General features: G+C 37.8%; 1 protein-coding gene across 1 annotated transcript; it reads right to left on the minus strand.

The window, feature by feature from the left end:
• Positions 1–558: 558 nt before the first annotated feature.
• On the minus strand, positions 559–11,739 carry LOC118279273 (uncharacterized). Its single transcript, XM_050698235.1, has 14 exons — positions 11,136–11,739; positions 10,734–10,935; positions 10,257–10,353; positions 9,807–9,911; positions 9,346–9,434; positions 9,097–9,163; positions 8,960–9,012; positions 3,777–4,054; positions 3,462–3,666; positions 2,943–3,039; positions 2,312–2,416; positions 1,807–1,895; positions 1,273–1,339; positions 559–740 (listed from the first exon to the last, which is right to left on the minus strand). Exons 1-14 carry the CDS (start codon positions 11,737–11,739, stop codon positions 684–686), a joined length of 2,115 nt encoding a protein of 704 aa, XP_050554192.1. The 3' UTR covers positions 559–683.
• Between the last annotated feature and the right edge of the window lie 3,315 nt (positions 11,740–15,054).

A 15,054-nucleotide genomic window follows, 5' to 3' on the forward strand; every position in this document is an offset into this window, starting at 1 on the left:
GAAATTACAACATCTAATGGATGTACTATCGGCAAAATTTTGCGAGTCTAAGTAGTACCTACTTGTACAGGATAACGGTAACTAAAGACATTTTCATGCTTCACTGATTGTATTGAACATCATCTATCTTTTACATGAATAAAAAGAGATAAGATAGAAAATCTACATAAGTCTTCGTATCAGCGTCACGCCTTATAGTTATAATCCTTGAAGAGGTAAGCAGAAGTTCACAGATATCTTTTGACATCAATTTTTCAGACGTTATACGCCATATGCTATGTAGGTAGGAAGTGAGCCTATTGTCATATTATACTAGATAATTTAAAATAAAATGTCAATCGTCAACAGAATTCAATTCCAATCAATCAATCCAAACAATCTTCCCAATCCCCGATTCCCCAACAACCCTTAAATTCCTAACTACCAAAAAGCCGGTAACGCACTTGTAACGTCTCTGGTGTTTCACGTGTCCATGGGCGGTGGCGATTGCTTACCGTCAGGTGATCCGTCTTGTCGTTTACTGGCTTATACCATAGAAAAAATAATTCTACCAAAAAAACGCAGTTCTATACGTATTTATTAGATCTACACAATTACACAGTAGGTATACAAGAATATTTGTCGATTGTACTTCAAGTTGTAAGGTAATCTATAAGGGAAAGTGTTCGCTTGATAGTGGCACTTTATCTTCCATACATTGTCTGTAGCAAGGCGAAGTAGGACCAGGCACTGCTCAACACCTGTGGACAACCAAGCAGTTTGAACTAAATTAGGTACGGTACCTGTCTACAGATAGATAGATACAAATATCACATCAACAGCCTATAAGTGGCAACTGCTGACCAAAGGCCTCTTAGCACATAGACAAGGTTTGAGCATAAATCACCACGCTTGCCCAATGCAGATTGACGAATTCAAACTTATAATTAGAAATTATAAGCTCAGGTAACTGCATAGCTTATTTTTGCATTTGGTAATGAGATTGTATCTTTTAAGGTATCATCATAATCTTCAACAGCCAGGACAGTCCGGAGCTTGACAACAACTCCTCTGGTGGCAAGGGCGTCCATAGACGGCGTTGATCGCTTACCATCACGTGGACCATCCGCTTGTTTGCCACTTATTCTTTAAAAATGGGCATCCACTACAGAAGAGGATTTACCAAAATCTGCGCTCAGCAGATAGATTGGAGGTCACGGTTTAAATTAAACGGTTAAGGTTTAAGAGAGCGTGCAGCAGTTATAAGTAGCATGATCTGAATTATAATCTTACCCTCGTGAAGGCATTAAGGTTCACATCAGCGAAGCCAGCTGCAGTCAGCTTGCAAGGCTCCTGCGCTCTAAAAACCATAACAAATTATATGGAACAAAAAATGCAACGAGACTAAGAAAAAATTGTAGGTATTTCAACTATTTCTGATAAGTATTTTTATGTAGCCGACAAACGAACAGACGGATCACCTGATGGTAAGCAATCGCCGCCGCCCATGGACACTTGAAACACCAGAGGCGTTACAAGTGCGTTGCCAGCCTTTTGGGGGTTAGGAATTTAAGGGTTGTTGGGGAATCGGGGATTGGGAAGATTTGGAAAGGGGTAATTTTGGGCTATTTGTTTAAAGTTTTACTTTTACTTCTATACTTGTCTCAGAATAAGTATCACCACTATCTCCTTAGAACATACTTAGGCTCAATTTACTTTGGAAATCATATATCTGGCGATATGAACCCATACTAAGCAAAAATACCCCTTGTCTCTGTGTCTTGCTTTATTGAGATTAAAAAAGTACTTTGTTTCCAAAAACTTTACCTGGTCTGCACCAAGAGTAGTTGCTTGCCAACTTGTGTGTTGCTTAGGTACCACTTGCAGTTGTACACGGAGTTACTCACTTCCAAACTCTGGAATTAATAAATTACTGTAGACTACATTTAACAGGAGGTTTTTTGTAGCAAAAGGATAGACTCAGTACCTTTTTGGCTAGAAAAAAGATTTTTAGAAGAATTTTCGGTAATCTGAATCCAAACTATCAATATCTATATTAAGCTATCAATTACTTTACATGTTTAGTTTATGGTTATTTAGAAAAGTTTATTAAACTAATTTTGAAATTCGGTATAATTTGGTAACCTCCCGAAATTCAGTCTACCTAATGTAGTAACAACCCAGAAACGAAGGTAACTTATTATATAACAACTGGTAAGAGCGTAAAACAAAAAAATTAAGACGATTATCCGCCTCTAAGATGACCCAATGACCGATTACACTAGTTAATCTTAAAAATACGAGCAGTTTTTGTATGAGCGTCAATACGTACGGCTGTCATCATCAAATCGGCGAAGAAACATAAAAAGAAAACTTGCATCAGAGCCATCGACAGGAAGGTGAGAAACGTTACAATTATTACGATATCGCTGACAATCTGAAACAGGAAAATAATACAATGTCGTACAAAAAGATTAAATAATTTGTAATGGTCGTGACGAATTTACACAAAACGAATGATTCTGAAGAACATTATTGCATCACCCCTTTGACTTGTCAAGTGATCAGACATCGTAGGTTTAAAGACAATAATAAATCTGAGTTTTTTTATGATATAAGCCGGTAAACGAGCAGATGAATCACCTGATGGTAAGCAATCGCCGCCGCCCATGGACACCCGAAACATCAGAGGCGTTACAAATGCGTTGCTGGCCTTTTGGGGGTTAGGAATTTAAGGGATTTAGAATAATCGGGGCTTGGGAAGATTAGAAAGGGGTACCTCACTCACACAACGAAACGCAATAGTTGTTTCATGTCGGTTTTCTGTGAGGCACTGGTATCACTCCCCGTCGAGCTAACCCATTCGAGCTAAAGCATGGCTCTCCCACATTTAACAAGAATCTTAACTAAATAAACATGTGTATAAATGATATAGGTACAGTTAACATAGACAATGAATTTACCGTAACATTGAATCCAGTGAGGCAGATAACTAAAGAACTCGACAAGAAATTGAACAACATTGACTTAGAGTAGATTATATCCAGGGTAGTAGCTGATCTGCAAATAAGAACAAAGATGGATAAAACAGAAGACTTCTCTATTAGCTATATAGCAATTTAAAGCGAAGTGCAGATGAAGTGATATTTTCGAATACTTGTTTTATTGTGTCCATGTAGTAATAGTCTTTATTTTTAAAATAACTATCGTGAGATATAAATTGAGAGATACTCTGCTAGTTTCGAGTTACAGAGGGACTCTTAATCATGAGCAGCGTGCGCAAACGCGGTGACATCGCGCAGCCTACTGTGACTCAAAATTTGTAGACCTTTTCTCAATTTATTTACGTGAGCGCACCGTTGTAATAATATGCTTAAGTAAAGGATACTAGGAACACAACAAGAAGTGAGTAAATTGTATGCAATTCCACGCATTCCTTCGAAGTATGTACAATAGCATTATAGTAACTGAAAATGTCTTACCGTATTAAATCTTGATGCCACTGCACCAACTCTTTGAACTTATCCCGAAACTCAGTTTCATCATACCTCTCTCCTTTAGAGATACTTCTGTCTGGGATTATCCTCTCAAAGTCATACTGTAGGAGTCTAAACTGTATTCTAATGTAAGTACAGCATGTGAAGAATAAATAATCAGCCGCAGCCATTGATAAAAGCACCATGCATTCTGCAAAAAGAAAAAAAAGTCGTCGATTCACAAAACAATCTGATTATAAACTGGTTCTATATCACTTTAATGGACCCTTTAGTAGTGTTAAACACTATTTTCCTACTAACCTGACCAAATCTGATGGACATACGCAAAAGGCCAGTACACTAACTCATAAGGGATGAACGAAAACACATCTAAATACGGCAGCAACATCTCAAACTGCTTCGTCTTGTAATATTTCACTGCTATCAATACCATCGGCGTCATATCGAACACGACTATCATGCAACAGTTCAGTACATACAGCACATTGATTACTTTATTCAAAAACCCTGCTTCTTCATCTATAATTCCTTGCTTATCACCACACTCCTCTCTCTCATTCTCTTTCTTTTCTAAATCTCTTAAAAGATTTATCAGTTCTTTAATTTGCTTCTCATACATGTGATGGTAAGAGCATTTGATTAATGCAAGCAAAGAAAATGTCAAGCATGGAGCTACACTGGTGACTTCGATGAAGCTTTTCCCTTGTATTATGCCAGTTATGATGTAGTATATGCCGGCGATTTCAGCTGACAAGACAGAGAAGTAATTTAAGATGTACAACCATCTATGTTTAACAATGTCCATCGGAGTGACGATGTCCTTTTCAAGGTTCATTCCCGAATAACGAAACAGAACGCCGAGTTTGTCGAGCGATTTGTCGAATAACAGTGGTTTGGACATTTTGATTCAGAATTTTATAACTTTGGCCAATGTTCCTTCTTGCAGTATGTTTTAGTGACTGAACTTCGATATAAATATACCCATGTTTATGTCATGGTGGTGGTAGCAAACACAACATTGGTTTAGGGTAAACAATAGAGGGACTAGACTATAGTATTGCATAGATATGTCGTTTTATAGTTTGCTTCATTATTTTTTCCTTTTGTGGGAAGTTTTATAGTTTCTTTTGTCTTCGCAGTTAGTTTTAAGTACGGTTGCTTAACTGAGCTTGTTGTTTCAAACAGGAAATTACTGGACTTTGCTGGTGCGGCTTCAGAAACTGTCGTTGTTCTGTGTTTTATAGGAGTATACTCATTGACAACTTGCAGTCATTATTCTTTAAATTGCATATTTATTTATAGTTTTGATTCAATAATGTTTGACATTTCCGTTCCCTTTCGTTCTGACTCATTATTTATTGAGTATTTGTCATTTCTCTTATCTTACTCCCATCATGAATTCTTCCCTTGATATTTTCCAAAGTTCTTCAATTTGTCCTTCGTTTCATTTAAGATGTTGTATTCCTTAATCTAGGTAAATTGTTTCTCAGTAAATTTTCTCCTTTTACACTTTTAACTTTTACGAAAAATCTTCTTAACTCTGTTTGTCCTTGATAAAAGAACCTTGTACAAATATTGCAGTAATTAATGTTATTCGTAATGACACCACGTTAATAATATATTCGTTAATAGGTCCGCTCGTCTCTACTGTGTAATTAGTACTAAAATCTATAATAACTAGACTTAATTCGCTTATAAGACGTACGGTTTGCAGCTAAGTTTGCGAAGAAGTTGCAAATTTTATTTAAGTTTTCGTTGTTTCCAAATTGAAGGTCGACGGTTACTCACACTACTTGCCCTCATCGTACGTAATCGAATAAAACGTATCAAGTCACAACGCACTCAACTTGCACTCTGCGATGATGTCAGTCTTACATCATCAAACAATTGGACATTACACAAACAGGCACATAAAGGTATACCAAACTGTCAACACTGTCCAATACATTTTCAACCTTATTTCAAAGTGTTAAAGATGATAATCGATTATAAAATTAGATAAGGTAGGGTAGTGTGATGTGCGACTACATCTGTCCCTAACAAAATTGTTGTGATTTCATTCCTGTTTTTGATTGAAAATCCTTTGAAGTTTTTTTTTTTATTCATAAGCCGTTTGGGATTGGAATTCTGATTTTGTTATTGTCATCAGCTGCATCATTTTAATATTATTATTATGCGTGTGTTCACCAGTTTTTCCTGTATGCTGTAATGTCATTTGTCCCATGGAAAAGGGGACGAACCTATTAGTGTTTATTGAAAATCCAGATTCACAATTTGTCTGGTTTTTCCATTAAATTAAGAGAAATAGGTATTTCATTTATCAAAACTTCAAGGCTATTCTTTAAATCGCTAGGCAGCAGAGTCTAGAGAATTGTTCTATAATCCTAGCCCTCTTATCTCAGGGATGTGGTCGGCGACGGCGATCCTCTCGCGCCCGGCACTGGTTCAGGCCATGGTGCGGAGCGAGAGGGACTGGGATGCCGTCTCCTCCTTCTGCGAAGCAGTCATGCTAGCTAAGGAGGAGGTGGGGCGCGTGAGAGAACATACCTCCTCACGCCCCAGCCGTCGCGAAAGACACTCCAGGCGTAGGGGATCCCGAGACGATCTCCGGCCACCGTAAGTGCGGGCCTGCGGTCGGCGAGCAAGGGTAGCTCACCGCCCGAACAGAACCAGACCCGTGCGTGCGGCGCGCGCACCACAGATGGGGCCCAGTAGGGCTGATGCCTGATCCGGAGCTGCGGACTACCTAGCGGGTTTACCGGGGCTCTGGCTCGAAAAGCAGGAGAAGGAACGGGGTGGTTTTTAGTCAGTAAGAGTCTGACACTCCCTCTCGCCTCGCCCAAGGCGGGATTTTCCACCCTCAAAAAAAAGGCCTATGAAGTGCATAAAAATGTACCTTTAATGTGCACATTATACCTACCTACGACTTTTCATCAGATTTGTTAAGTTTCATTGATTAGGGGATGAACGTATTAACGCACAGTGCTTAGCTATAAGTAACAATGAATATGATTCGTGAAAGCATTGGTGGAAACACATCCACAGCAACGTAGCATAGCACATCTCTTGTGGAAAAGCCCCCTAAATAAAATATTTCAAAATCCCACAAAACCTTTTTTGTCAACCTCTCGCACTATACCTAGCTAGATACATAGGGCGTAGATACCAACCGAGGACCATTATAATATAACAAAATGGTGTCAGTCATTAAAATGCAAACGGATCGCAGAAACCTACTGAAATTCTGATAACAAAATTACAGAGTCACGTAATAATTACCCATTGCCTGTCTGTCATATGACTTTTTAATTAGGTAGGGCTATAATGATGCTACTGCAATTATCTTATTTTGGCTACAGGTACTGTGTAGGCAATGTTTGTATATTGTTACTTGATATTATGCTTATTCCCCTTGTACAATTATGAGATCCGTGTGCTGTGTGGGAGAGCCATGCTTCGACACGAATAAGCCGGATCGACCAGAGTGATGTACCACGGCGTTACCGGAGGCCCAATTACCACCCCTCCCAATAATCTCAAACCTCAATTCCTCAACAACCCTTAGGTAAATTCCTAACTGCCAAGGCCGGCAACGCACATGTAACGGCTCTGGTGTTTCGGGTCTTCATGGGCCGCGGCGATTGCTTACCATCAGGTGAATCATCAGCTCGTATACCGGCTTATGCCATAAAAAAACTATTTTTAGAAGGCCTTATATCATGGAAATCTGTTTCTGATTTTCTTGGAATATTAAAAATTTCTTGTTTTGCTTCGTTAGTCGTGTAGTCACAGAGTATTTATTGTTGGTTCTTCTTTTTAAGAAGTTCTTAATTAGCACGGAGTTTGGAATTGAGCCCGGTATATGGTATGGGTTCACCGCTCACCCTATCTTTTAAGACCTTTAAAGGCATCATGATGATATATTTAATCGATTCTGATTTATTTTGTTTATTTGCAACCGTGATTTTCCACTGCAGGCAAAGGCCTCCCTACCCTTCTTCCACTCCTCTCTGTGCAGAGATTTCTACGGCTAATCCTTATCGTAGATGTCAATACGTTCCGCCATCTACTTCTGGGCTTGCCGCGACGTCTGTTAACGTTGAGTGGGCTCTACTCAGTTGAGAGTTTTGCCTACATTCCAATACATACTTCCAAAAAATTACCAGCATGCCACTGCAATCCAAATTCCATAACACGTACACCAGATGTACAAATCGCCATAATTCCACTCCGGTCATCGACCCCATTGATAATGGGTGCTTATCTCAAGATCTACATGGTACAGGGTGATTCACTCGTCAACTGATGCCACGATAGTGATCTGCTTTACATTACGCATTCATAAATATGTATGGAAGCTGGGAGCTTCCGTTCACGAGTGTGACAAATGAGTCAACAGCTCACTGTCCGGTTTGGAGTTACTCTCAAGGATTTGTCGTCAGGTATAAAACGGTAACAGAAACATGGATAAGTAAATCGTCGGCTTGTTGCAAGAAATCATTAACTACAAAAAATCGAACTATAGTGGACTTATTTTGACACATTCTACAAAATATACCAGATAGAAATAAGTGAGTTTTTGCATTTTGTAGAATGTGTCAAAATAAATCCACTATGCAGTTTATAATTTCTTGCAATAAGCCGACGTAATTATGGATTTACCGACAGTAGTGTTTTAAATGTAACGTTTTTAAGTTAATCATCATCAACAACCATCATCTATGTATGAAGATTTTCCTTTAATCTTCACGATTGGTAAGCGTGTTGGAGTTCGCAATTTAAAAGATTCTAGCCTATCAGAGCATGTTGCTGCCCGATCAGTAAGTCAGGTGTATAACACCCGCGGGAAGAATTGGACTGGTGATAAACTGTATTTTAATTTTGCGCCCAGCACTTACATCATTATTACCACCACACACACTAGGATTCTAACACAAACATTTTCACGAAAAACTCTCCACGAAGTCGTAAAATGAAAGAACATTAATATAAACGTTATCTCGACTGGATGACGATGTGTAACGGACCTATAAAGCTGTGGTAAAAAATCCAGTGAATTTGGAACAGAGCTAGATCCATTAGTCATTCGGAGAGCGAACGAAATCCCGCGCGGGACGGGGCCTTGCAAAACTGCCAGTTTTGTACGGGATGTACTTCTTGTGGGGACGATCAATTTCGGTCGAGGACTTTTTGCGGGATCTTGTTTTATCGGTATGGGATAAATATTGGTTTGCTGTGAAATTAAAAGTGTAAAATTATAGATGAATTGATCTTTTCAGATTGAAACGAATGGAAGTGTTTTTAAAGTTTTATTGGTTTAACAACAAGAAAGTTTATTTATAAGCTGTGCATATTTATTAATTTAATTAAAAGTGTACGTATAAGATTTTAAGAACAAATATTTCCACTGAATAGCCAAATTACTAATTACTAAGCAAATAATTAAGTTTATTTTATTTTTATTTTATCCGACTTATGGAGGCGAGCCATACAAAGTTTGTAACAATGCGAAATAAGACCAGGCAGTGCTCAGGATCTGCAAAAAAAATATTATTTCTAAGTTGTTTACCTGCTTTTCATTTTTAAACAAATACCTTTTTTCTATTGAATAAAGAAATACCTTCATAAAAGATTTGAGATTAACTTCGGAAAAATCCCAAGCTGTCAGTTTGCAAGGAGTTTGTGATCTGGAAACAAATTGTGAGATTACGACAAATAAATTTGACAAACCCAAATATAAAGAAGTTTATAAATATTTTTATTTTGGAGACTGCAAGCCCGGCTAAAAACTAGTCCATGGGCGGCATCAGGCGACCTGTCCTTTGGGATGCTACCCTATCCGACAAAAATAGAAAATTTCGTTCTGTACCTTGTTTGCACCAAAAGTAAATCCTTCCCAAGAGATGTACCAGCTAAATACCAGCGACAATTGTACACAGCGTCACTTACTTCCATGCTCTGGAAATTTTAAATGACAATTAGGACATCCAGCTGATGCATGTGAGGGCTCAAAACGAGAACACGTTCGGTACTCTGATTGGTTAGTTCATTCGCACCAGCCAATAGTGAGCGCCGAACGCGGTCTCGTTTCGTTTTCGTTCAACGTAAAGGTAATTCGTACTAAGGGTATAGGTATTGTAGGTGATTTGCTTATGCTACAGTGACCGTTTTTAGAGGAGGTTCGTGAACAGTAGCCTGTTGATTGTAATATGACAAGTATTTTGTATTTAATTTTATAGGTAAATTTTTTTAGCCCCGTCTCGTCGTGGAATGGTAACATTTTCGGACTTCTTAAATAACAAATTCATACATTTAAATCAAAATATTTACCGAAGTCAACAGCAGATCCCCGAAGAAACACAGAAAGAATATCTGCAGCGAACTCAAAAATAGGAAACTCACAAATGTTATCACGTATACAAAATCGCTGCCTGCCTGAAAAGCAAACAATATTGTATTAGATTGGAATATTATGCTGTAATTTTATTGTAACTTTCGTGAGACATACTAAATTAATGATTATGTTATCGGCTTACTCACGTGATGTTTTGACGAGGAACTCGACTAGTTTCAAGCCATGCTAGAGGCTCATATTCATGAGCAGCATTCCGCGACACACGACGCGGCGAGTGTCGCGCTGCTAGTACTAGTCGAGTTCCTCGTCAAAACATAACGTGAGTAAGCCGATAACATTATAATTAATATTATGCTAAATAGTGATTGTGCCGAACAAGAATTAGGATATCATTCCAGGCATTTTATAGGCAAATTTCTAGTTACCAAGACATTGAATCCAGTCAAGCAGATGAGTGCGGAGCTGGAGACAAAGTTCAGCAGGGTCGATCTCGTGTATATCGTCTCCAGAAGATGCACTGAGCTGTAATGTAAGTACATATATCTATATTTATTTGTACTATACCTAATTCAACATTTTTTATTTTTGAAGGGAAAATCATCCAATGACTTGTCTAGCCTTGGGCGAGGCGAGAGGGAGTGTTAGACTCTTACTGACTAAAAACCACCCTGTTCCTACTCCTGCTTTTCGAGCTGTAGCTCCGGCAACCCGCTAGGCAGTCCGCAGCTCCGGGACCTAATTCTACATTAGCTACTGTTCTCCAATATTTGCTTTGGTAGTGCAAAAATCCAAAATTAGCTTTTACAACTTCTTTTCCATTATCTGCAATTCTACTATCTACATATTTCTAGGTTTTAAGTACTGCTGCTATAGTATCTAAACAAACTTCTCAAACATCTAACCTTATTAAGTCCTGATGCCATTTGATCAAATCAACAAATTCAGCTCTGATTTCTTCAGCGTTGACTAAACTTCCACAAGTGTCATCGTCAGGAATTAAATTTTCAATATTATATTTCAATAGTTGGAACTGCACACTTATGTTTGAGCAGAATGTGTAGAAGAGATAGTCTGCTGCACCGAGACCCACTATTACAACTACTTCTGTAAAGCGAAAAAAAAGAAAAATATGATAACAAATTATACCCTGAAGTTTTGTCATATTGCGACAATTTTAATAAGACAGAAATGGAAAAATAATATGTACTTCTAGTTAATAAGATGTTTAATTTTATCCTCTTAGATCAACTACTCATCTTATTTTAGCTTTAAGACGTTTTCTCATGCGTATTTTCATTACTTACCGGACCAAATTTGGTGAAGATACACCCAAGGCCAATACTTCAGTTGAAAAGCATCGAAAGGATAAATGATGAGAAACGGTAATTGCAGATCTATCTCATTAGTGGTGACGTATATGAAGATGGTTAAAGCCACGGGACCCAAAGCGAAAGCCACAATCAGCCCGCAGAAGAATACATTCAGAAACGAGATGAGGTTCGTGAGGAACTTGTGCTCTCGCACCATTATCGCATTCTTATCCTCATGCCTTGGACGAGACCTCTCATTCATCTCTAGTTCCCTTAACTTCTCTAGGAGTTTGTCCACACAATCCTCGTTAAGAAAAAGAAAGAAGCATTTGAAGTTGGCAAGGAAACTCAGAGTGATGCAGGGTGATACGTATGTCAGTTCAGTAAAGCTCTTTTTGTTTGCGATCCCTGATATGAACCAGACCACCGCCCCACCTAGGTCTACATTCAGCCAAAAGAAGTTTATAATGTAAATCGCACGACTTTTCATTGTATCCATCCGCGTTTTCGGAGTAGATTTTACATTTGTTCCTGTTGCTCGCAACCAAACTTCGATCTTTTTAATAGTTTTATTAATTAACAGAGGTTCTTCTTCCATTTTGTAAAATGAGTTTCTTTGTTAGTGGACTGCAACGTTTGTCTTACTCCAATGATTTAGAATTACTGTTAAAACAAACTACGATTAAATTAAAATGGAAAATAATATTGCCATAGAACTACAAAAGAAAGGGAAATGGATAGGTGATATTTTTAATATAAAGTATTTTCTTTTGGTTTCCTACTGTGTTCATTATATTTTCTGTTAAACAATTTTCGTTTGTCTTTTTTAAGGGTAAAATTATCCAATGACTTCTCCCGCCATAGGCTAGGCGAAAGGAAGTGTCAGACTCTTACTGACTAAAAACCACCCCGTTCCTACTCCTGCTTTTCTTGCCGCAGCACCGGTAAACCCGCTAGGTAGACTACGACTCCGGAACTTTAATTTTGTTTGCCTAACATAACAAATATTTTATACAATATAAGAAAAGTTTATTGGTCGTAAGCGCGATTTCTTAATATAAAATAGAGAGTCGTCTATCAAATCAAGGTTTCTCCACCGACAAAAATCTTTTGAACCGGAACAAACAAAATAGGTTAACATCAAAATGAAAAATATCTGTAACAACAAGTTTTCCCTAGATATATGGATGGACGTGAAAAATTAATATTTATTATACACTCAGTCCATAAATATAACGCATGTTTGACAATTATTAAAAATGTTTTGATGTTAACACGATATGTCACTTATGTACCACACAACTATTAGCAATTTATTACCTACGTTAATCTGCTATATATTTTAGTTTTTCAAGAAACATGAAAAACATTTCGGCACTTCCGATGAAACATCACATCGTTTATTTTATACAAATACTAGCAAACCCAACGAACTCCGTTTCGCCACCAATGATTTTCCCTGTTTTGAATTTTCTTTGCTATAAACCTCACGGAGCCCGAGACCAACCCAACGAATGCAAAACCATGGAAATCGGTTCGTGCGTTCTGGAGTTATAGCGTCAGGAAGAAAACCCGACTTATTTTTATATTTAAGAATATTTTATTTAAAAACCTTAAAAAAAATAGCCTGTCTAAAAGATTTCTCACACAATGACGGCCGTGTAAATGGCAATTAGAGTTGGAAGAAAAAAACTACGAGACAATTATCAATGACAGCCAAAAGACAGGCGAGGTCGAAGCGAAATTATTTTCCAAGACACTTCGCTGCTATTAATTGTTTTGTCGCGATTAATTTTGCATTTTCAATGTCAAACGTTAAAAAACACGCACGAGTTAATTATTAGTAATTAAATTTTAATTCTCAGCATTTAATATAAAAATAATATTAAATAAATACTTTTTGTTATTAAAACTAACGAAAAAATTCAAGAAAATATTTCCAACTAATTTCAAATCACCGAAACAAACCTCTGAGCTGCAATTGATCATCCCTCGCACCCCTGTACCACTTGTTGCTGTGTTTCTGTGGGAGTCTGTGTCGATACAGGGATGGTGTCAATGTGTGCGTGTATTGTGCTAAGGTTGTGTGTCTGCTGTACTGTCAAACGGTACTGTGCAACGTTCAGTCTCTTGTCTCGTCCCGTTTCAGGCTTTTGTTGGTTTATCTGAAGTTTCGTGTCGATCGAGAACTATGACGTCGATCTATGGAGTATTTATTCTATGCTCTAAATATATGTGATGACAGATTAAAATACATTTGTAACCACTACCCTACTCTTCACGTGGGTGTTGTAAGACTTGACTGTGGGACTGACTATACATTTAATAAGCTCCAAGATATGGTAAAACCAGACTAGCACAGATGGGGCCTAATAAGACTGATGCCGACCTGGAGCTGCGGACTGCAGTGGGTTACCAGGGCTCCGGCTCGAAAAGCAGGAGTAGGAACGTGGTGGTTTTTAGTCAGTAAGAGTCTGACACTCCCTCTCGCCTCGCTCAAGGCGAGAGAAATCAAAGGATGACATTCCCCCTATAGAAAAAAAAAAAAAAAAAAATGATAAAACCCTCTTATCTAGAGTTGGCCCATAGTTCAGCTGTAGGCTATCCACGGGCTGTAGATGACGATAAAATTAACTTTTTTGTCCATCACAATCAGTTGCTTTTGACGTCAATGACAACTATTATAATCAGTTTTTAAACTATTATTTGTGTTCATCGAATACTTATGTACTTTATCTGTTATCGCATCTCTATCTCTAAGATGTTATCTATTGAAAATAATGATTACCATCTTAAAGATAATGTCTTGTTCATTCAAAAATCCAAAGGTTGTCTGGCAAGGATATGACACTACTCCTACCACGTGAAGTATACGTTTTATTTCTTTAAAGAATGTTTATGTATATCTTAATCTTATCTAAATTAATTTAATAATATATTTTTTGAAAAAAACGTTCATTGTATTCTATTCTACGACGAAAAATTAAATCTTATAGCTAGACTGTGACGATGATCATTGTTAAAAATGTGATTAAACAGTTTTTTTTATTATCATGTGAAATCAGATGATGTCGACAACGCATAAAAGAGTACAAAAACACCACTAGAGTATAAAGAAAATCTCAAAATTTTGATTAATAGTAGTTCATTCATCTCTTTCGCAAAACTTCAAGCATTCCGATAAAAATAATCTTCTTTCACTCAAAAATACGTCAGACTTTAAATCTAGGATTAAAATGAGATGATCTCTTTTTAGGCAACTTAGATATCCATTTCAATACTCAAGCATATGCCAAGTATGTAGCTACCCGACTAGTTTTGATCTCAAACTCAGGACTAAGTTCTTGGTCAGGAACTTAGCGAATAAAAGACGTATAATAAACACTATCTGATAAAAAATATAATATACGTAGGTAAGAATAATTTCATTGCCAGCTTCAGGAAAGATAGATTTTAACAAATACAAGGAAAACCGATAGGTCATGGACATGCACGAGGCTGCAAGTAAAAATTCCCGAGTGTCGAGAGTCGTTGCATTTTTCCTTATTAGGTAGTTAACATTTAGAAATCTAATGTTATAATGTCTGACTCAGGCTATCTGAGATTTGTTTTGCTTAACTTTTCCGCTTGTCATGTACTTGTACACAAACATCGACAGCCTATACGTGGCCAGATCCGGATCTGTGGACTACCGAACGGGTTTACCGGAGACCCGGCTCAAAGGGTAGTAGGAACAAGGTAGTTTTTAGTCAGTAGTAAGTTTACTTAGTAGTAAGAGTCTGACACTCCCTCTCGCCTCGTCCAAGGCGGGAGAAGTCATTAGATGATTCCCCCCCTCCCCCCCGCTTAAAAAAGTAACCACTGCTGAAAGGTCTCTTCTCACACGGAGAAGGTTTGAGCATTAATCACCACA

Source organism: Spodoptera frugiperda, chromosome 14 (genome assembly GCF_023101765.2).
Source record: "Spodoptera frugiperda isolate SF20-4 chromosome 14, AGI-APGP_CSIRO_Sfru_2.0, whole genome shotgun sequence".
Classification (NCBI taxonomy): Eukaryota; Metazoa; Arthropoda; class Insecta; order Lepidoptera; family Noctuidae; genus Spodoptera; species Spodoptera frugiperda.